General features: G+C 35.8%; 2 protein-coding genes and 2 long non-coding RNA genes across 4 annotated transcripts; 2 read left to right on the forward strand and 2 right to left on the reverse strand.

Moving 5' to 3' along the window:
* On the reverse strand, positions 4,876 to 5,984 carry LOC109949925. The gene is made up of 4 exons (XR_002272247.1): positions 5,938 to 5,984; positions 5,658 to 5,762; positions 5,342 to 5,396; positions 4,876 to 5,236 (listed from the first exon to the last, which is right to left on the reverse strand). It is a non-coding gene; the product is annotated as an uncharacterized LOC109949925 (long non-coding RNA).
* On the reverse strand, positions 6,109 to 8,534 carry LOC18789235. Its single transcript, XR_002272245.1, has 4 exons — positions 8,170 to 8,534; positions 7,420 to 7,513; positions 6,276 to 7,204; positions 6,109 to 6,163 (listed from the first exon to the last, which is right to left on the reverse strand). It is a non-coding gene; the product is annotated as an uncharacterized LOC18789235 (long non-coding RNA).
* On the forward strand, positions 8,770 to 11,923 carry LOC18793366. The gene is made up of 2 exons (XM_007222693.2): positions 8,770 to 8,919; positions 10,135 to 11,923. The coding sequence occupies exon 2, from the start codon at positions 10,407 to 10,409 to the stop codon at positions 11,628 to 11,630; it is 1,224 nt and encodes a 407-aa protein (XP_007222755.1). The 5' UTR covers positions 8,770 to 8,919; positions 10,135 to 10,406; the 3' UTR covers positions 11,631 to 11,923.
* Positions 13,218 to 22,634, forward strand: LOC18788899 (non-lysosomal glucosylceramidase). The gene is made up of 20 exons (XM_007226961.2): positions 13,218 to 13,436; positions 14,304 to 14,383; positions 15,122 to 15,226; positions 15,797 to 15,853; positions 15,988 to 16,058; positions 16,421 to 16,520; positions 16,940 to 17,010; positions 17,115 to 17,215; positions 17,294 to 17,397; positions 17,493 to 17,546; positions 17,844 to 17,899; positions 18,093 to 18,131; positions 18,244 to 18,388; positions 19,140 to 19,321; positions 19,399 to 19,466; positions 20,094 to 20,166; positions 20,234 to 20,295; positions 20,390 to 21,317; positions 21,717 to 22,007; positions 22,119 to 22,634. Exons 2-20 carry the CDS (start codon positions 14,309 to 14,311, stop codon positions 22,393 to 22,395), a joined length of 2,859 nt encoding a protein of 952 aa, XP_007227023.1. The 5' UTR covers positions 13,218 to 13,436; positions 14,304 to 14,308; the 3' UTR covers positions 22,396 to 22,634.

A 22,805-nucleotide genomic window follows, 5' to 3' on the forward strand; every position in this document is an offset into this window, starting at 1 on the left:
AACTCGGGCCAGCCCGAAAGCGAGACGAGCCCGAGCTCTAGCCCGCGGTCGCTGACGTCAACCCTCGCGTCACGCTGACGTCAGCTAGCGCGTTTCACACGCGCCAACGGTAAAAAAATTTGAACCAGCGTGCGCTGACGTCAGCGCGACGCCAGCTCCAACGGGAATAAGCCACGTGTCGCTTCCCCAGCCCTCCGATCAGCATCTCCGAATCCATCCTACGGCTGAGGCTTTTTTGGGCAATAAAAATATGAAAAAAAATCGTAAATTTTTTAAAAAAATTCTAAAAAGTTCTGATATTTTTTTTCTATAAATACCTATCAATACCCTTCACTTTCAACACCAATCCTCATATATTTCATTTTATACTTCTACTATTATTCACTCTTTACTCAACATTTTCCTCTTTTTCATCTAGTATTTTGATTTCATATTTTTATGGCTTCTTCTATCGAAACCGGAGGGCTTAGAGCACCATGGAAGATGTTTCCTTGTGTGAGGCTTGGCTCCAAATTTGTCATTGTCCCGTGTCTGGCAATGAGATGAAATTTTTTCATATGTGGAAAAAAATTCATGCCGAATTTTATGAAAAAATTCCGGGGTCTACTTGTACGGAGATGACATTATCCAGTAGGTGGAAAATTCTGAATAAAGAGTTGGGAAAATGGAGAGCTGCCCTAGCAAAAGCGATGGACAACTATAGAAGCAGGGAAAATCGTACTAACGAGGTAAGTATTTTATAATTTTTGTTTTATTAAGTTTAATCTCCTAATATATATATTTTGTTAATATTGCTTGCATTTTTAATATTTTGTTAATATTTCTTGCATTTTAAATATTTTGTTCATATTTCTTGCATTATCAATATTTTGTTAATATTTCTTGCAATTTAAATATTTTGTTAATATTTCTTGCATTTTCAATATTTTGTTAATATTTCTTGCATTTTCAATATGTTGTTAATATTTCTTGCATTTTCACTTGTTTCTTAATTTTCTTGCACTTCTAATTTATTTGTAAGGTTAATTGCATTTTCATTATTATTTTTTTTGTTACTTGCATATCCAATATATTTTAAATATTTATTGCATTTCCATTTTTTTGTTAAATAGATGATACAAGCACAAATGTGGTTCGGTGCAACCGAGGGTGGCAAAAAAAATTTCAACCATCATGAATGTTGGGAGGTGGTGAAATATTGCAAACGCTTCATAATTATTCCAACGGGTCCCGCCGTTGTATTAAACGAGACGCCACTCCGTGATTCAATGGCATCGGATTCACCTCTCGATTCTCCTATGAGTCAAGACTCACCCATGGAAAAGGAGCCGAGGCCCATTGGCCGAAAGGCCGCGAAGGCAAAGAAAGTGGGTAATTCAAGCAATAATAATTCAAAGTTTTTGGAGGAAATTGCAAGGCAAAATGGCCTAAGAATTGAAATGAAGCAAAAACGCCAAGATAAAGAGTTGACCCTTCAAGCTGAGTATGCACGAGAAAGGGAGTATTTGCGCAAAAAAGATATAGACAAGACGGATCAGGAAACCATGGCTATGGATACAAGTCATATGTCCCCTGAAACAAGACACGTGGCTTGATTTTATTGGATGAAAATCTTATCTGAAATTTGAAATTCATCCGAAATTTGAACCCTAATTTGTATGAAATTTGAATTTTGAAATTCATCCGAAATTTGAACCCAAATTTATCTGAAATTTGAATTTTGAAATTCATTTGAAATTTGAACCCAAAAATTTATCTGAAATTTGAATTTTGAAATTCATCCGAAATTTGAATCCAAAAATCTTATCTGGAAATTTTATCTGATTATGAATAGTCTTGACACGTAGGAATCCGGAAATCTTATCTGAAAATATTACCCAAATTAATTATTTTCATTAAAAAATAGGGGGAAAAAATAAAAAAATGAATAGTAATTGCCCTTAGCCATGGCAATGGGTGGAAACACAAAATACTATTTGCAAGGGCAACCACTATTCACGTGAATAGTGGATGCCCTATCTCCACCCTTGCCATGGCTAAGGGCAAATGGGTGGAGTTGCTCTTAGAGCAGTTCCACCGGGAGCCTCAGTCCAGGCAAGAGGTCCCCTGGCTCCCAATTCGGTTTTCAACGCCCAAGTCTTGTCGGGCAAGAGTTGGGCTCCATCAACTTAGGCAAGTTCAAAGGTAAAACTTGTCTAGGTTATTGTCTGGGCAAGTTGACCTAATATTGACGTTATTGTGACGTTAACAACTAATTTAAATAACAAAAAAATTGAAGAAAAAAGTAAAAAAATATCAAAATTTTCAGATTTTGTTTTTTTATAAATACCTAGTCATATTCTTCACTTCCCACACCAAAACTCTATACAAATTTATCTCTTTGGATTGCCATGGCAATTGGTGGAAAACTAACAAAAAAATTGTTAGGACATACACTATTAATGTGAATAGTACAGTCATTGCCTCTCCTTACCTTTTGCCATGACAAATAGATAGAAATGCTCATTTTTATTATTATTTGATTGATTGATAGATTTAATCTTAACAACTACATACAACAACAACAAAATTAAACATTTCTTTTTTTCTTTCCCCAAAATTGAAGAACATACAAATATACATTTATATTTGCAAATATGAATGTTGTGTTTTGGAAAAGTCATTCATAGAGGATGTGCACGATCTTAACCAATTCGTCAAAATTGACTAATCCAATAATTTCGACAACATTGACAGATTACATTGGATTAAATAAATAAAAATTGAGGAGCCAACAAGATCGGTTCGATTGGCAGGTTAGGGATTAGAAATCCAACTTAAATCAAACCAATTCAACCCTTAAAATATATACACGGCAAAATTGTAGCAATAGTCTCTCAAATAAGACCCTACTTTACTTTTTGTCCCTGAATCCTAAAAATTGTTATGGTCGTCTTTTAATTAGATACCGTATTGCACCACTCGTCCTTTTTGTCAATTCTGTTAGTTTTTTCGTCAAAATTGATCACATGTGATGCACGTGATAGTTTTTTTTAGGAGCAAATAAGACTTTTACCAAACTACTACCCTCACTACTTCTCAGCCTAACCGCACGCCTCCCTCTCCTCAAAAACCAACCCTCCCTTTTGATGGGGTGAAAGAGGGACTGTGGGTGTGGTGGAAGAGGATTTGCTCATTTTAATGGGTTCGAGCCTAGTGGTGCTGAGCTTGAGGTTGGTGATGCAGGGAAAGGCTTAGAGGTGGAGGTTGTTGAGTTGAGGTGGGTGAGTGGGTGCAGTTATAAATTTGAGGGAGGGTAAGTGGGGATGGGATAGTTTATTTATCGAATAAATACTAGCATGTGCCAATCGATTTTATTTTATTATTTTATTATTTTTTATTTTATTTTTAGAATTAAGAAAAGAGAACTTATTATTTGATTTTGTTTTTATTTTTTTATTTTTTTAATATATAAAAAAGTGAATTTACCATATTATCTTCATGTAATTAATAATTTCAATTCTTAATGTTTGAATTAACCAATGACATTTTTTGGTATTTTGAATGTTTCATCATTTCTGCATTTTGCTATATATATATAGATTTGATATAAATTTCTCAATTTTCCCTTAGTTTTGGCAGAAAATTTAAAATATTTGGCAGAAAGACCAATGATGCAGCATGATATCAAATTAAAGGACAATCGTGACAATTGTTGGAGTTAAAGGACGAAAGGTAAAGTAAGATCTTATTTGAAGAACCATTACTACAATTTTTTTTTTTGTATACACATATTTGTCCTTGTTGGGGTTAAAAAATAAGACCATCTTAACTTTCAATCTCAAAATTCATGTTGTAATGTTGCTTATTTTGAATTATTTATGCCTATTCAGTACACAATTTTTTTTAATAAAAAAAATCAGATTGAATTTGGTATGTGATGATTATCTTTATATATATAAACCAATCATCCAGTGGCTTCAATTGGATTGGATTGGACTATAAAATCTAGAATTCAATAAAAAATTAAATTGGATTGAATCGTTTTCAAATCGATGCACAACTAGAGTCTTTGAGTGTATTCAATCTCTACTTGTAAATAATTTTATAGAAATTTTTTAATCGTGCTTACTAACCCAAATGCAGGTGTCGTGTAGCAGTATAACTCAGTAATACAAGTATTGTATCCATAGAAAGAGGTGCAAAAATAAGATTTAAACAAAATTAAAATATGGAATAAAATCTAATAATTTAAAACTACTAAGACGTTAGGTTTCACATTGAAAATGACAAAAAGACTTTCAACTTCTTTTAAATTACAAAGTTGCCATTGATTTCTTAAAACAAACCCAACTCCAAAACTTCAGAAAAAAGCCCAAAACATTCAATAGGGCATCAAAGTAATTTAATAATCAAAATGAAATTCAATAGGGTCATCTGTCATTTTTTGGGTTTGTTTATAGAAATTAAATTGTGTAGAATTTATTTATAGTTTTAGTGCTAAGAATGAATATATGACTAAATATCTGTTCTAACACCATGTGAACTGCGTAATGTCTAGCTCCCTTAAATTTGAACCCATGTAGCGAGTGATAGGCTAATGACTTTCTCTACAAGAAACGCTCCATACTTGCTGGCATATGGACCATGCTCTACGAATACGCCATCAGAGGGTATAGGCGCAGAAGTAAGGATCACTGGATCACTTCCCGCCTCAAATACTCACGAGCAGCTGAAACAAACTAGTGAATACCAAAGTGAACCAACCCCCCACCGTTTTAAAATTCTTATTTCCTTCCCTCTTCACCATAGTGGAATTATGGGCTGTGTTTCGAAACTTATTTTTGTATATGAAAAAAAATTACACTCAAATTTTTTGTGTAAGTTTGTCATATGAGAGCAACAAAGAAAGATTAACACATTTAACAGATTAGGGTTGATTGCAAGCTTAAAAAAAGTACAAGCCCTAATTACTAATATTAAAAACCAAAAAGACGGGGAATCGAATCCATTGCCTAACCACACATTTTGATTCCACATAACCTACTTTCTATTTGTAATCATGGTCATATTAGACCGAAATCTTTTCCTGGAAGAGCAAGAGCTTTGTAACAAATAACTAGTAATTGAATGTACAGGCCTACAAGAAAACAAACAATAGCTGGATACTCCATTTGGTGGAAGAGAAATGAGGGAGGTTTGTGTATGTTTTAAGCAGCCTCGTATGCAACACTGTCTCACTACAAAAGAGGTTCATCTGCATCATTAAAATAAAACCATCAGCGTAAGCTTACCACAAGCTCAATTATTCCATGTTAAAATAGTACGAGAAAAATGTAGTGTATCAAAGAAAGGTTCCTACCATCACCATCATCTTCCATATTAAAATCATCATCATTGTCATCGAAATCTTGGTTCTGCAAGATCAAAGTTGTATTAAAAACATATTACTTTCCCACACATGGACAGACAAACCACACTCCTCCTAGTTCCAAACTTGAATTTTCGTGAACGGAACTTCTAACGAATAAGTGAGGAATCAGGTGGCAAATATAAGCAATGAAAATCCCAACAGTGAACATAAACAAAGTACAACCTATCACTATTTTGAAATGATTACCTATAAATAAGGTAAAGAAACAAATAGATATATAAGACCCATGATTTCCTATACGAACCTTCTGAGAATCATCATCACTAAAGTCTTCTTCTGCCTCCTCCTCTTCTTATTCATCTTCATCCTTACCTTCCCCTTCTTTCTTTTCTTTTCCATCATTATTACACTACAAATGAGAAGAATTATCAACAATGCATACAAAAATTAAACCATCTGTGAAAAGAAATTTTAAGACCAAGCATATTTAAACTTTCATTTGGATCCTTTTCATAGATAGATGTTGGAACAGTGATCTTTGACACAACATGTTGTAGTTAGGGAGACTAAAGACTTTTTCATACCTGACACTGTTCAAGCTTTTCAAATAAATCTAACTTCTGCAGCTCTGCAAGAGTGATGATCTTTTAATCAGTTTTGAGTCAAAATTCCAAAAATCCCATGTTTAAAAAAAAAAAAAAAAAACAAAACAGATTAAACATGACAACAGAAAAACAAAGTATCAGTCTCATGGGACTGAGTCAGGATTCCATCGAACTCTCTTTCGGCCTGGTTGTTGTGCCCTTGAACCTGATATACCATTGCAACAAGTATGTAAAAAGCAAAAAGAAAACCACAAAACCAAAGTAGAACATTGGATATCATTCCCTTTTTTTTTTCATATGATTTTCAGATTACAAACCTCCAGTCAGTTCTTGGGGAAATCCCTTGAGCTCCAATATAACAAAAAAAGGACCGCTTCTTATGGTGGTTTTTGGCTTCAACCTGTCAGAATATCTTTCTACTTCTGTGTTTTGCCTCTCTGAAACCACAAGTTCAAGAAGTGTAATACTATCACAACATAATCTGGTATAAATTCAAAAGAAGCCAAATAAATGATTTACAAGGAGAATAAAAGCAATATGGTATTAAAATAAAATGCCAGTATGGACCAATATAATATAATATAATTAACTGACAGAAAAAACTATAGAACAATTCACCTTAGAAACTCATATCGAACTTTTTATGATAGTTTGCCACTTTGCATAATGTTCACAAACATAAGATTGGGTGTTGGTTTTGGGAGGGATGTTTGAACTTCTCCTTACATCTAACTATAAAATCTTGGTGAGATCAATTTCAGATTCACAGTAAATATGTACTTTTATCTTCAACCGTAAAAATTTTAAGGGGATCAACATATATGAATCATATTGACTTTCACAACAGAACTTTACCTGCAGACAGCATAGAAGCATCACTGCAAGGTTGATAGTCTTCTTACAAAAAAACAAACAAACATGATTTCAAGCATACCAAAAGAATGAATGCTCTCCACAACCGACCATGATTAATATCTTAGCCAGAAAAGGAAGGGAAAATCAAATCAAACATGCTTCACAGATTGCTCAATTCCATGACTGAATGATAGAAAAAAAACATAAACAACGAGTTTTAAAGTAGATCATGCTAGCCCTTTGAAGAGGTCTGCTCCAGATAGAAAAGAGAGCCTTTCCAAATTTTTTGAAACTTGAGACTTTGATTGACTAAGTTTTCTTCCTCACTCAGACCCTTGTTTACCTTCTTCTCTGGATCAAATATACCTTTGACATTAGGCAAATCAACTTCCTGCAAAGATGAAGGATCATGAGAACAATACATTCATTGAAATTAAAAACAGAACCAAATGCAAAAACCTATTACTAAAAAATTGGCCATTACTAAAATGCAAGACCTCGCTTAGCAACCACACTTGTTCAAAATCAACAAAAATCAAGATGAAGACTCAAATTGTTGCTTGGTAAATTAGTCCTGAGAAAAAACTGCAGCAAAGAGAAACTCACAGGAAAAACCTCAAAGGGAACTTGAATGGCATAGCCAAAACCGCCACCACCTCCTCCAAATCCACCACGTCCACGCCCTCTATACGCCATTGACCTTCACATACAAATTGCAAACAAGAACTACTCAACAAACATTAAATTTGGAAAAAAAAAAAATTGCACCTCAAGTTTTTAAAACCATGAAGAAGAAAAATAGAGAGAAACTTGGGAACACTTTTTTTTCCCCATTGCTGATTGAAGATAACCATTTTAATTGAAACTCGACCAACTCACAAACTGGTGCAGAGAAATTTTATTGAGAAGAGGGGGGGGGGGGGGGAGCGAAAGCTAACAAGACCCGCTCCGAATTCTCCCTTGGAATCCGTGACAGGCCCTGTTACCAAACATTATCTAACCGATGCCTAGCCCACTTACATAACACTTTCCTTTCCGATTTTTAAAAGAAATTGAGCCGAGACTTCTATCGAAATTTCTGCAAAATCTCCCCCGTAAAACAAACATTTTCCAAATTCTCGACCTGTAAAACCACGCATTTAAAATCCCAACTGGCAGCACATACAACCCTTTCCTTATTTTTGTTACTGATATTTTATTGACATGTTATTCATTGGTTTATTTTACATATACCAAAGTAAATTCTACAATACAATTGAACCCCTAATACGAAATGCCAAATAGAACACCACTGATCACAAAAATTGTTGTAAAGCCCTAACTTTATTGAAACTGAAATTCCATTAAATTACTTACAGATTACCAAATAATGATTCCACTTCAAACTTGGGGAATATTCACACACGTCACTTCTGAAATGGAAGAATCGCGAGACTTTGTTCCGAGGAACAATACGGCCTCGCCCCTTCTACTCTAACTAACTGATTTTCAGGTAGCGTCAACCTTGGTTAATTCCCACAACGATTCCAAACCAGTTTAGCTTTTGTTCTTGGCGGTATGGGTTTCGGTGTTCAAAGTTTAACTTCGTGGGTACAGCTCTTATTAATTTGGGTTTCACCCACCCGGTTCTAAGTTGGAGGCGAAATTATAACCCGGTTGTAACATAAGGAGACCATTGAACTTAAACCACGCGATGAATCCAACGGCTATTAAGCCAACCCCCGCAACAAAGCCTCGCACTTTGATCCCCGCATTATAACCCTTTATTGCCCAAAAACAGCATAACAGGAGAAAAGCAAACTCACCGTAAACGCCGCCACGACATTGCCACGTAGGTTCGAGTAGAAGCCGAAGCAATGTTTATTCAGTTTCCAAACCTTGAGGCTCGGACGACACAGCTGGATACAGCCTGTCACCAACAAAGTCCCACTCACCTATTCCCCTAACTACGCTCTCTCTCTCTCTCTCTCTCTCTCTCCCTCCTTCCCCCTTCCTCCTCCTCTCTCTCTCTCTCTCTCTCTCTCTGTGGAAGTTAGGGTTTTCTGATCCTCTTGTTCGATTCCCCAATTCACGGTTCGACTTCACCAGATCACGATTTTCGGCTTTGTAAGCTCTCGATTGATCTCCCTTTTGCTTCATTTGGCACTCTTATTTGCTATCAGTTCTTGAATTTAGGGTTTCTATATTGTTGTTGTTGTCGTTTTGATATGTAACATCTTTATTTATTTATTTTGAGTTTATTGATTTTATAGTCAATATTTTGACTTTCGCGGCTGAATATAAGACGTGTTTCTTCTTGAAAAGGATTAGATTTGGAACAATGTTTGTGCAAGGTTTTATTGTTTTGCAATGATTTTAATGTTTCTGGACCGTTTGGTTGTTGAGAAATGGTAGGAAAAGAAAAGAAACAAGATTATACATTTAAACCGTTCTTCAATTTCTAGGTTTGATTTTCATTTTCTTTCTTAATTTTTTGCCCCTTTCAAAAAAAATTACGCTGGTTGATAGAGCTTTGTAGAGTATCGCTAGTGTTTAAGAAAGAGAGGCAATAGCCCAATTTCTTTTATCAGAGTATAAGCAGTTAGAGCAAACATTGTAGTTTGACTGTTATGTTTATAAGCATTAAAACAGACAAAATCGTGCAGAAGTAGTTGGGGAAGAGTAATTTCTTGTAGAGTGATTTTTCTATATAATTGTGTTTTCATAAATGCCACAGAAAGTATGTTACGCATGTGATGCAATCTCACCCCTGCTTCTTTTATTGTGAACCTGTGATCTGCTGATTTGTCCCAATTCAAAGAGTAGATAATTGGATAAATGAACGTGCAATTTAACTTGATAAATGAGCAATTGCGTGCCATTGACTGTGTGTGGATATAGGATTATGTATTATACTAACAATTTATCATGCGTAATTGGTACTTGCAAAATCTGACTAAATCATGGAATCTGTAATTACCTACTATTTGCCTCGAGTAAAAGCTATTTTTTCATGCTTTATCTTAAATGTCCAGGATTTCTTCTCCTTATTATATATCTTTACAATATTGTATGAGGTTGTTTTATTTTGTGTGCATATTTTGCACTTGTTCTTTATAGTTCATCATGTATTTGCTGAAGTTTCAAATTAAAGAGACTTTTTAGCCTTTTTTTTTTTCTACGATGAGAATTTTGAATTTTTAACAGGTGTGGTTTTGTTTAGTTTGTCATTTCATTTTAGTGTAAAATATTCAAGTGCTGTAGTTATGACAATAATATGTTTATTTTCCAATCCTTTAAAAATCCTCGTGCGCTCATGGCTTCGTCCATTTAATGTTACAGGTATTGTTGGTGCATCTAGGTCACATACCTAACCTAAGAGCCCAACATTCTACAGATATTGTTGGTGCTTTATGGTTGTTCTTGGTAATTCTGTGGAAACATCAACTCCAGTAATAGATACAGTTGATCTGAGTTCAATGAGAATCTTCTGGTATTACTTCCTAAACCGCATCGTTTGTTCTCGTTAATTCTGGGAAGGAAGCATTTACGCTACCAGAGGATCTTTGTATCCATGCTGGCAGAGAGCATGCGTGGAATCTGTGTTTCGGGTAATGCCCCTGACGAGCTTTGCTGCCGATACACTCGGTGTGTTGACCATATGTCTAGTTGCTCTCTTGATCCTTCTTGGTTTCCTCTGCATTATTTACTTGTTTTACTTTCGCTCTCGCATTCGTAGCCAGGGTTTTATTCAACTTAGTTATTTCAGTGGCCCGTGGATTATCCGAATCACTTTCATCTTGTTTGCAATCTGGTGGGGTTTTGGTGAAATTGCCCGTTTAAGTCTGTTGAGACGTGAAGGGAGACTACTGAATACCCTTAACTCGAAATGGCAGGAGAATCTTTGCAAATGTTACATAGTCTCAAACCTGGGGTTTGCAGAACCATGTCTATTTCTGACCCTCGTGTTCCTACTTCGTGCGCCCTTGCAGACAATGGAGTCAGGAATTCTAAGCCGAGAGGGGAATGGGAAAACAGCTGGTTACGTTCTTTTCTACTGCCTCCCAATGCTTGTTCTTCAGCTCTTTGTTATTTTAATTGGACCCGAGCTCCACAAGAATGAAAGTTTACGCAAATTGCCTTCCTATTTCACAAGTACAGTGAACAAGACTGATCACATTGCCCTCTGCACTTACCCTTTACTGAGTACTATCCTCCTTGGGATTTTTGGCATCATTCTAACTGCCTACTTGTTTTGGCTTGGAAGGCAGATTTTAAAATTGGTCATCAATAAGGGTCTGCAGAAGAGGGTTTACACATTGATATTCTCAGTTTCAAGTTTCCTTCCGTTAAGGGTTACTTTGCTTGGTTTCTCTGTTTTATCTAAACCAGAGCACATTCAGTTTGAAGTTCTTTCTTTCTTGGCTTTTCTTGCACTTTTATGTTGTGCCGGGGTGTGTATATGCATGCTTGTTTACTGCCCAGTTGCGGATTCTTTAGCCCTGGGGAGTCTACAGGACTTGGAGAGTAGGAGGAGAGTTAATGATGATCAAAATGACACCATTTCTCTTATTGCTAACCAGAGTCATATGGAAGAAAGTTCTGGAATCAGCCCTAGTAGAAACTCTGATGTATCAGCAAAGCGTGGATCAATTTCTTTTCGTACTTTAGAAAAGGAGGAGGGTTCTTCTAGGATACCCTTTGTAGAACTGAGCCTCTTCTCTCCCAGTCGAGATGCAACACCCCCGGAATCACCTCCCCTCCTTGGCTGGCCAATGCGTCCCCTTCCATCATCTCACTCACCCGTAGTTCAAATTCATGGAACCACAGATAGATAGAAGCATGCAGCAAAACTATGCAAGGGACTGAGTTCGGCTGGTCAATATCAATATCAATTTTGTGGTAAAGAAAAACTGATTGTAAAGGGTTTAGATTTTTGAATAAGGATTTTTATTCTTGGTTTGTTTTCTAGTTTATTCAGATTAGTGATGGTTTTGCTTGCTTGATGGAATTCGTGGATATGATCTTTCTGTTCTCTCCTGTACTATTTTTATAACCATTTTTTATTTGCAAGTTTAAGTTGCATCCGTGTTCCATTCCATGCTGAAATGAAGATTCAATTCTATTATCAGATGCCAACTTGTATGTAATTTATTTAGGTACTGTTTGATTTTAAACTTTAATGCACTGACATGAAACATGATTTTGCAGTTGGATGAGATGAGATTAGCTTATCTGCTAGCTTTGTTTCGTTTTATTGACGTTTTTACCTCTCCTTTTCCGGATGGATTATTCAAAATGTTGGTCAAGACACCAAGACAAATTGTCTTCAAAAGCTTGTAGACTGGGAAGGGTTGAACAGATTTACATTTTTAATTTAGACTTTAATTCTATTTTCCTCTTTCGTCTCTTAATTTATTTTCCTTATGTCTTTTTCGATTTTTTTATACAATACAGAGATTCGTACATAAATGTTCTTAATCACTTGAGTTTGTCATTTGATCTGCCTTTTGTTTCTCTTTTCGCTCAATTCACCGACAGACCCGAAATTACCTCGCTCTGCGTCTGTTGTGGTGATTTCATCAATCAAGCGGACTGGTTTGGATCATCAAAATAGTGTTTTGTGGCGGCCTTGAAACTCAACTCATTGGTTGGTTAATGGATGGAATTGGGCTGTAAACCATACATTCCAAACAGTGGGGCACGGGTCTGTTCTTGAGCAAAAACAAAATTGCACAAAAATGAGACCACCATTCTCGTGCACTGTCTACCCCAAATTGCCCTAGTTTCATAAGCAGACTAATTATTGTGTTGCGCGAGTGTACCAGAGTTTTGTAGAATGAGAAAATATATGTGATATGTGCACCATTAAATCTAACTTCAAACCAAAGGATTGTGAACTGATTGGGGAATTGGCTTGGCATGAGTTATTTTCTACGCAAGAATTGATTTAGGATTTTCTACGCAAGAATTGATTTAGGACATCAAATCTTCTTGATTTAGAGAAGTAAATCACAATATGACAGGAACAAAGAAATCATGAGCTACGAATTTAAAGCAATAAACATGAATGATTGCAAATCCTTAAAGACACCTCATGGTCACGTTCCTCCTCTGACATGAGTTTGAAGAAAGCTAACTTTGCCAAAATGAGAAGGCCGGAAGCATCTCCTCCTTTTCCCAAAATGACATAGAAATAGAAAATAATATAATAAAAAATTTACAACTTAAGACTTCTTCTTTATTTATCTATAAAAGTTGTAAAAAAGTCAATTTTTTTCTTTCAGAAAAGAACATAAAAGTCTCATTCAAAACAAATGTTAACGTCAAGAAAAATAAATGTTAACGTAAAGAAAAAAAGACACACCTCATCCATCCACCAAACCAAACACACAGAAGAAAAAAAAGAAGAAAAAACCAAAACAAAACCTCCTGAGATAATTAAAAAAGAAAAAAGAAAAATAAACAACCACAATTCAAAATGACATCATTGTCCTTGATAATATAAGACTGGCCATTTTCCACATGCAGAACGGTCAAAGGGCCTTTAAGATCAACAACTGTCTCACACTTTCTCATCTGTCATTTGCGGAGCCCCTCTGCATCTGTGAACCCAGTTGGAGTTCCAGTCTGATACCTGTCAGGTTAGATGCCATTTTGTTCGTCATGCATTTTTTCAAGTTGATAATTTTGCATTGGTGGGTTGGAAGAAACATGCTAGATATATGGTTCATCTTTTTTGTATATTTATATTGTTGGGTTAATGGCTTCCTTTGATCCGATTGCATGCTCTTTAGACTGCGTGCTCATTTGATATGTGCATGACACGCATGTGTCTGTTTTTGTCATGCATGTTTGTGTTTCTTTGTCATGAGAGTGATCAGATGATTATTCAGTGAAATGGATTATTCAGTGAAATGGGTTATTAAAAATAGTTAAAAATTCTTGAATTTTATTTTTTCCAATTGGGTTTTTATTTATGTTTGTGTGTTGTTGTTTGTGTTTTTAAATTTAAGGCAGTTCTTGGTTGCCTAAATTGGAAATGTCAATTCTGCGGAACCAGCAAGCATTGGCTGGTGTGGAATTGAGGCCTCTGGAATTTAAAATCGAATTTCAGTTCCTCATTGTCTGTTTTACTCAAGAAAACTGACCATGAATCAAGTTGAAATCAAGTTGAGTTATAATAATGGCATTGCAGAGTGCTCACTTAAAGTCAAACAAACGGGGTTCCTTCTGTGATTAAAAAAATGACCATCTGGTTACAACTACTATAATTTTGATAATCTTGAAAAAAGTTTCTCTAGCATAATTGTAGTACCTTAATTTGCTGGATGAGATAATGGAAAAGAGCATTGCATAGTTACAAACATATAGGAGTTAAATGGTAGCTGCAATTTCAATACTTATATTGATGTTGTTCATTCAAGGCAGCACATAATAACTGGCAGAAAATATCGAGTTACTCATGTAAATGCGCTCTGCTTGATTGAATAATTCTTTGTTTGATACAGGAAATATGCTTGAGAAGAAGATATTGGAGAATGGGTTTGTTGAAAGAGATAAAGAGGATTCTGATTCTTCATTTGACAAGGTAGGCTATGTACACAGATCATATACTGTAACTGTAAGAAGTAATTTATCAAAGTTCCCTTCTTATCTGAAACAAGTGCAATTAAACCTGTTCTTGATGTGTATGAAAGATTTTAACTTTTAACTTGTCCTTACATTCTTCGAAAGATGTTATTATGTCTACTTGTTTGGCTAATTACTGAATTTGCATATTCTCTCCAAACACATGTGAGTATTTGTGAAATTCTGGTTTGTCATGAGAATATGATGTACGCTTGTCCTGGTCCAGTTATACACTGCTGCTGAATATGTCTTAGAGGGCTAGTTTCGGCATCACTGTTTCTTGTGCATATTAGAGGAGAAGGATAGGTGTGATAACGTAATTGTGCTAAAATATGAAGTAATGATAATAAGTTTGGCTCTTCAATGTCTTCAAGTATAGAAAGTAAGGCTGATTATCATTTCACCCTTTAATATTGAAGACCTGGTGTTCATGCCTGTACTCTTGAAGCCATGAACTGTCAAATATGAAAATATAAGAAAAAAACTTAGATTCTATCACTGGGGAATGCTGGTATGTGCCACTATGAACATTGTAGATCTTTGATTACTTTACAAGGTGATAACATAGTCAGTGTGATGTAATTTTGAGATTTTGCAAGTGACCTAAGACTGTTAGTTGACATTTGTTTGTGACTTGAAAGCTTTCTCCCTTTAGATGCTCTCTAATATGTAATTTGTTTTGTATATCTGGATTAAGGTTGACCCTGGGAAGCCTACGTCATTGACCTGGAAACGAAAATTAAATAGCAAGGGAAATGATCCTTTGCCATTCACTCTAAGTTTAAAAGAGATCATTCAGATGGTAAGTTTGCACTTTTAAATTTGAATTTCTATTTAAAGACCATAGAAGTCATATGATTGCTTGCTAATATCTTCAGGTACAAATACTTAACTATGTACTCATTTGGAAAAGGTTAACGTTCTTTTGTACAATATAGAATGTTTCAAGTACACAGCGTGTGAACATGAACAAAAGATGTATCAACTGGAGATATTTCGTATAGAATTTTAGGTCTGGGCTTAGACTAAACATGCTCACCTTGTTGACATATTATTGATAATGTATATTTTCTTTTGGCCAAAGAGAAAATGATTCGCTATCCCCCAGTTTCCTATTTCATTATAAGATGTTGGGTTTGAATTTCACCTGGTTTTCCTTGGAATTGATCTACAATTTATTATTAAATTAAATCTAAAATTTCAATAGTCGGATATGTAATAGTTAAAAACTTAGATTAGATAATCCTAGAGCTAGACACTTGTTTTCCTTAGGCCTTGTTGATGCAGCATGTCACCGACTGCCATTTTAATATCTGACCTTTTCGTTCTCTTATTGTTTCTGTCAACAATATTTCCTGTTCTGTTTTGATAGGCTCCAATAGGTGTTCGCCTTTGGCGTCATCTACGAGAGGAAGCTACCAATGGAAGGGTAATGTTCATTATGAAAAATGGAGCTTAGTTACTTTGAAGATTTCTTATTTTAAGTAATGTATCTAATTCAATTCCTTCCTGCCACGGTTGCACCTGTTTCTTTCTTTTTTTTCTTTTTCTTTTTTCCTGCAGGAAGCTTTCATTAATCCATTTGTTAAGCGCCTTCTAACATCTAGTCATGGTGTTCCACTTGGTGGTATTGGGTAAGTTTTCAATCTTTCTTCATTGTATTTGTTTGAAGCTTTCTACTTTTGTGTAGTTTAGCTAATTAAAACATACTTTTATTTGCATATCATATTTGAAGGTTCATTTTTGGTTGATGAAATATATTGTTCAACTTGACAAGGTGCTATGAAATTTTAACAGGAAGCTAAATATATTACCTGAACTGCATAGTCTTTTTTTTGGCAAGGAACTGCATAGTCTATATGTTGACTGTTTGTCACTGAGAGAACTTTCGGTGTTTCCAAATCTATTTATTTGTGTGTTTGTTGCAGTTGTGAATCTGTATCAATCATTTGCAAGTACCTTGTATTATATATGATCCTTTTGTTTGCTTTATCAGGGCAGGAAGCATTGGAAGAAGTTATAGTGGTGAATTTCAGCGCTGGCAATTGTTCCCCGGAAAATTTGAAGAGAAACCTGTTTTAGCAGATCAATTTTCTGTAAGTGGATTCTAATAGAAAAAATAAAACAAAAGCAGAAAAGTTCATTGCCTGCCATCTCGAGGAATTTCTTCACTAATGATATCTATGTATCTCATTGTTTGAGAACTCTCTATTTGTCAGAAATTCAGAATCTAACAATGAGATACTCTACTATACGAATGTTATTGAACGCTAGCACCATAAACATGCTCATTTCTCTTCTGAAACCTTCTCATACAAATTCATCATCATTTGAAGTTGTAACCGAACAGTTTGTGATAATTGCTCTTTTCCCTTATGGAATCTTCTTATACGATTTCATCATCATTCTAACCAAATAGTTTGCAATAGTCTTTACCTTTTTTCTTTTTTCTTTTTCCTTTAAAATGATATAACAGTTTTTTCCTTAATAAATCTGGATGCAAATGCTTTGTCAGGTATTTGTTTCCCGCACCAATGGTGAAAAATACTGTACTGTGCTCTGCCCGAGGAGACCAGAGGTTCTCAAGTAAGCTCTTAAATATGAAACAAGGCAAATTTATTTATTTATTTTAATTTTTCTAGAAAAAAAACCCTAAGAATGAATTTACTGATATTTGTGAGCATAAACAGAGAGAGTGAAGTTTCAGGGATTGGATCTTGGGACTGGAATCTGAACGGGGATAATTCTACATATCATGCTCTTTTTCCACGGGCTTGGTCTGTTTATGAGGGTAATATAGATACATTAAATATTTATACTTCTGAGTCTATTATCTCCTTCATTGGTCATCTTTTTCTCTTTGATGCAGGTGAACCTGACCCTGCTCTCAAAATAGTTTGTCGTCAAATTTCACCTTTTATTCCCCATAACTACAAGGAGAGCAGCTTCCCTGTCTCAGTTTTTACTTTCACAGTAAGAATGATTCTGCTACAAATATGTTTTCAGAAAATCTGACACAGCTGTATCAATAATTCTTTCTCTCTCTCTCTCTCTCTTCCTCCCTCCAGCTATATAATTCTGGAAAGACTGCAGCGGATGTCACACTGCTTTTCACATGGGCAGTAAGTCGTTTTTGTTTGTGTAATTTTTTTTATCTGCCTTTTCTCTTTTTCATTTTGTTTGGAAATCTTGAATCCAAGACTTATCCCACCCCCAGCCACCATTTACTTCCTATACAGAAGCCCAAGTTTCTGTTTTGATTCATCACCTTCAACATTCTAATATTCTGTTACTTTTTCAATGCATCGTACTTGGATCAAGTAGCTAAGTCTATATTATTTAGTTTTTTTCTTGAAAGAGTATGACACATGAAAACCCATTAATACTTATTCAAAATCATTTTGTCATGTCCCATTCAGAATTCTGTTGGAGGGCTTTCTGAATTTTCTGGTCATCACTTCAATTCAAGAGCAGTGTAAGAATCTTGTCCTTAGATTGACTTCTCTTTGGTATTTCCAATTTGAACTTTTGATTTTGGAAATAACATGAATGTGTACGTGTACAAATGGATGGATATATATGTTTGATGATGTATCTCTTAATATTAAAGATTGCTTACCACTATACCTATAATTTGTTCTAACCCACAATACCATTTAACCTGTTAGGATAAAGGATGGCGTGCATGGCGTACTTCTACATCACAAGCAAGTTCCCTTCCTTGATATAGATTGAAAAAGATTCTTGAAATGGTTTGCTCAATTTACAACGTGCTAATTATATTTCTCTACATTTAACACCCTTTATTTGCCAATCCAGGACTGCAAATGGTCTACCTCCGGTGACATTTGCAATAGCAGCAGAGGAGACTGATGGTATCCATGTGTCAGAGTGCCCTTGCTTTGTGATATCTGGTGACTCCAAGGGTATCACAGCTAAGGACATGTGGACGGAGATAAAAGAGGTCAGTAGATTATGCACATTTTCATGTCATAGAATGTTTCACTGTCTTCAGCTTGCATTTAGCATTAGGCGTACTAGGGGTACATCTCCTTCCCCTTAGGAATCTGGATTCTATGCAAGCTGTTGATTAGTATTTTCCTGCAATTATTGCTGAGAGAATTTTTCTTTACCATAAACTTTTGTTTCCAATTTTCACTTTATTTTAGTTATTACAAGAAAGTAGTTTATTAAGGTTAGATTTCACTCTTTTTAATGATAGCCTGCGCTTATGCCATTATCCGGTCTATATATAAGGTTTACTTAGAGCATATTAGTACCCCAAAATGGTTTAAGAAGTTTTCTTGTTTTGCAACTTTTTAGTTCTTTCTGGAGCCATAACAACTATCTGGTTTCTTTTGAAGAAGTTCATATGCTAAGTCTAAATTTTTTGGTGAATGCCAATTAAAACGTCACTCAGTATGAATAGGAAAACTTGCTCAATGTTCAAAGTCTTTGTTGGATCCAAGTGCTCAATATGGCCACAGAGGAATGTCTTGCAGGCATTCATACTCCATGCTCAACTTTGGATTTTTGTTCTCTCTCCCATTGCGGGACTAGCCTTTTATTTTTTTATGGATTGTGAGTTTTTTCATTTAATATCATTTGATGCTATTGAAGGAAATTGTGCTGGGCAGGAGGCCCTTTTTATTTTGGTATATCTGAAATATGCTTATTCTTCTTAAAACTTGATATTCCTGCTTCTTCTGTAACAGCATGGATCCTTTGACCGTCTTAATTCCACAGAAACGTCATCAGATTCAGAACCCGGATCATCTATTGGGGCAGCCATTGCTGCGTCTGTGACAGTTCCACCAGATGGAGTACGTACTGTAACATTTTCATTGGCATGGGATTGCCCAGAAGTAAAATTCATGGGTGGGAAGACATATCACAGGTGGGTGGCCAAACACTTGGGTGAAAGTTATGATACAGTGAGAATAATACTTACTTGCTGTTAAATTTTATGATCAGGCGTTACACTAAATTCTATGGCACTCACGGGGATGCTGTTGCAAATATTGCTCATGATGCTATTCTTGGTAATGGTTGATTGTGTACATTTCATATTGGTCAATTTTTTGTTAAATTTTTAATATGGTGGTCAAAAGTTGAGATTAAGGCTGTTCGTTATAAATGACATTGCAATTTTAAATTTGATCATTATCCTCACACTCAACTTTACTCAACTAAACTTTTACCCCTTCAGTTAGGGCAAATCATATGCCAGTTCTTTGTATTTCTCAAAATTCTGTTGGCTTTTTGTGTCATTTTGTTGCACAGGGACATTAGAAACACAATAAGTATCATTGATGAAAATATTCGCTCCTCCACTCCTTGATTGCTGAGTTCAGAATTTTTATTTGAAAGATGATGCATGACACCTATTTTAGTATTGCAACCCTTATTGGTCAATGTGATTGTACCCAATTTGATGGGTTAGGTCGATGCATTCTTAGACAATCCTTGTGTCATCATCCAGCCCTAAAGGAACATTGTTCCAAGCTACCCTGTTCTAATGGTCACATAGTATATTGGTGACTGGTCATATATAGGAGTGTGTAACTTCCTGCTCCTTTAACTAGGAAATGCTAATTCATCATTACTTTGTTATATTATCTATTGATTGTGATCACTCCCCTTACATTTTTTTTTTCTTTGAAATATAGAGCATCACCATTGGGAGTCCCAGATCGAATCATGGCAAAGACCAGTTCTTGATGACAAAAGACTTCCTGAATGGTGAGTTTAGATGTGAAATCTGATTGTGCATTTTTCAGATTCCTAAGATTGTCAAGGTTCTCTGCAGGTACCCCATCACTCTGTTCAATGAGCTCTATTATCTTAATTCCGGGGGCACAGTTTGGACGGGTATTTTTTGAGTTTGCAATTTTCTCCAGTGAAATTTGACACTTGTAATGAAACATTAGTTCATCTTTCTTTCAAATAATCTTTTTTTTTTCAGATGGCTCACCTCCCGTGCATAGTTTAACAAGCATTGGAGGAAGGAAGTTTTCTCTTGATAGGTCCTCATTAGGTTTGAAAAGCATCATTGATGTACCCCCTCAAAATGACACTGCTATTGACATTCTTGGAAGGATGACATCAATACTTGAGCAAGTTCACACGCCCATAGCATCAAACTCTGCATTCGGAACAAATCTGCTTCAGGAGGGAGAAGAAAACATTGGTCAATTTCTATATTTGGAAGGAATTGAATATCAGATGTGGAACACTTACGATGTCCATTTCTACTCATCTTTTGCACTAGTCATGCTATTTCCAAAACTTCAACTCAGCATCCAAAGAGACTTTGCAGCAGCAGTAATGATGCATGACCCCAGTAAGATGAGACTTCTTCATGATGGAAAATGGGTCCAAAGAAAGGTTCTTGGAGCTGTTCCTCATGATATCGGCCTCCATGACCCCTGGTTTGAAGTAAATGCTTATAACCTGTATAACACAGATAGGTGGAAAGACTTGAATCCCAAGTTTGTTCTCCAAGTTTACAGGGATGTGGTTGCTACTGGTGATAAGAAGTTTGCACAAGCCGTTTGGCCCTCTGTTTATGTTGCAATGGCTTATATGGAACAGTTTGATAAGGATGGCGATGGAATGATTGAGAATGACGGCTTCCCTGATCAGACTTATGATACATGGTCCGTATCTGGTGTGAGTGCATATAGTGGTGGGTTGTGGTTAGCTGCATTGCAGGCTGCATCAGCCATGGCACGAGAAGTAGGCGACAAGGGTTCGGAGGATTATTTTTGGGGCAAGTTTCAGAAGGCAAAAGTTGTGTATGAGAAATTATGGAATGGATCTTACTTTAATTATGACAACAGTGGTCAAAGTTCAAGTTCATCAATTCAAGCTGATCAATTGGCTGGACAATGGTCTGTTGTGACTGAAGTAACATCTTAGATATGTTGCGCATGTTAATTAAAAGAGTTCTTTCACAAACACAAACATACATGAGCTCTGCATACACACATTGAAATTATTTTCTTATTGTTTGAAGACAGAAATGGTCTAAACTTTTTCCGTGAAAAGCACGAAAAGTTCAAAACAAAACAATGTCCATAATTGTAAGTCTGTTTACATGTCAGATAATTTATCACTTGGTTAGAGCATAAACTGGCATGTAAGCACCCATTTAGGCATAGACACAAAGCTAATAATTAGCCTACCTATAAATTTCCCCTAGTTTGTTTCTCTTCCCATATAAAAAGATACTTTGAAAACAAACTAGATAAAAATCCAGAATTAAGACTTACTGTCTAGCTACTTTGCAGGTATGCCAGGGCTTGTGGTCTTTTACCAATTGTTGATGAAGACAAGGCACGAAGTGCACTGGAAAAGGTTTATACTTACAATGTCCTAAAATTTAAGGATGGGAGACAAGGGGCTGTTAACGGGATGCTACCTGATGGAAAGGTTGACATGTCGTCATTGCAGTCGAGAGAAATATGGTCCGGAGTCACATATGCTGTTGCTGCAACGATGATCCATGAAGATATGATTGATATGGCATTTCATACTGCAGGTGGAGTCTACGAAGCTGCGTGGTCCAAAGAAGGTCTTGGGTGAGTTAACTTTACAATTTGGTAACCAGCGAGCTAAAGATTGGTAAAAGTCTTAACATAAAATCAAAGGTCCTTTTCTTGCTTCTTAACTCTCTACTATCTTATCAACAGATACGCTTTTCAGACACCTGAAGCTTGGACCACCAGTGGCGAATTCAGATCTTTAGCTTACATGCGCCCTCTGGCCATTTGGTCGATGCACTGGGCATTATCAAAGCCGGCGCTGTTCAAGCAGGAGATGAAATTAGAAGCGGATGAAGGTTCTTTGCATAGGCACAAGGTTGGATTTGCAAAAGTTGCTCAGCTTTTAAAGTTGCCGCAAGAGGAAGAATCAAGAAGTATTTTACAGGCTGTCTTCGATTATACTTGCAAGAGGTTGTGGATATGAGTGAAATTTCTGCCAGTATTTAGCACATCTTGAATCTTGATTGTTGTTATAAATTCATGTATATGCTATGTATAGTGATGTTGTGTCATTCGGTAACAAGAAAGCAATTAGGCTTCTGTTATGTACAGTATACTATTGGATTTGAAATCTTTTTGGGATTACTCATGTCCTATAATTAATATAAATTATATGAAGGCACCGTGCTGCTAGATGTGCTATACAGAAAAAAGATGAGTTCGGAAAATTTGTGGTCTCTTTTACATTAAAAACAAAACTTATTGTAGTGGTGGTAGTGTGCCTGCTCCATTGTACTCGAGTTTGAATTCTCCTGTCCGTATTGATGCTTTCTAAGTTAGAATCCCCCTCCTCATAGTTCAGTTTGAATCCCCCTCCTCATAAAGTAGTTTAGA

This window comes from Prunus persica, chromosome G1 (assembly GCF_000346465.2).
Source record: "Prunus persica cultivar Lovell chromosome G1, Prunus_persica_NCBIv2, whole genome shotgun sequence".
Taxonomy (NCBI): domain Eukaryota; kingdom Viridiplantae; phylum Streptophyta; class Magnoliopsida; order Rosales; family Rosaceae; genus Prunus; species Prunus persica.

Excerpts from the sequence above, each read along its gene's own strand:
- LOC18793366 (XM_007222693.2), top strand. The coding sequence starts at position 10,407 with ATGCCCCTGACGAGCTTTGCTGCCGATACACTCGGTGTGTTGACCATA.
- LOC18788899 (XM_007226961.2), top strand. The coding sequence starts at position 14,309 with ATGCTTGAGAAGAAGATATTGGAGAATGGGTTTGTTGAAAGAGATAAA. Across the intron at positions 18,132-18,243 it reads GGCGTACTTCTACATCACAA|GACTGCAAATGGTCTACCTC; the intron begins GCAAGTTCCCTT and ends TTGCCAATCCAG. Across the intron at positions 22,008-22,118 it reads TGGTCCAAAGAAGGTCTTGG|ATACGCTTTTCAGACACCTG; the intron begins GTGAGTTAACTT and ends TCTTATCAACAG.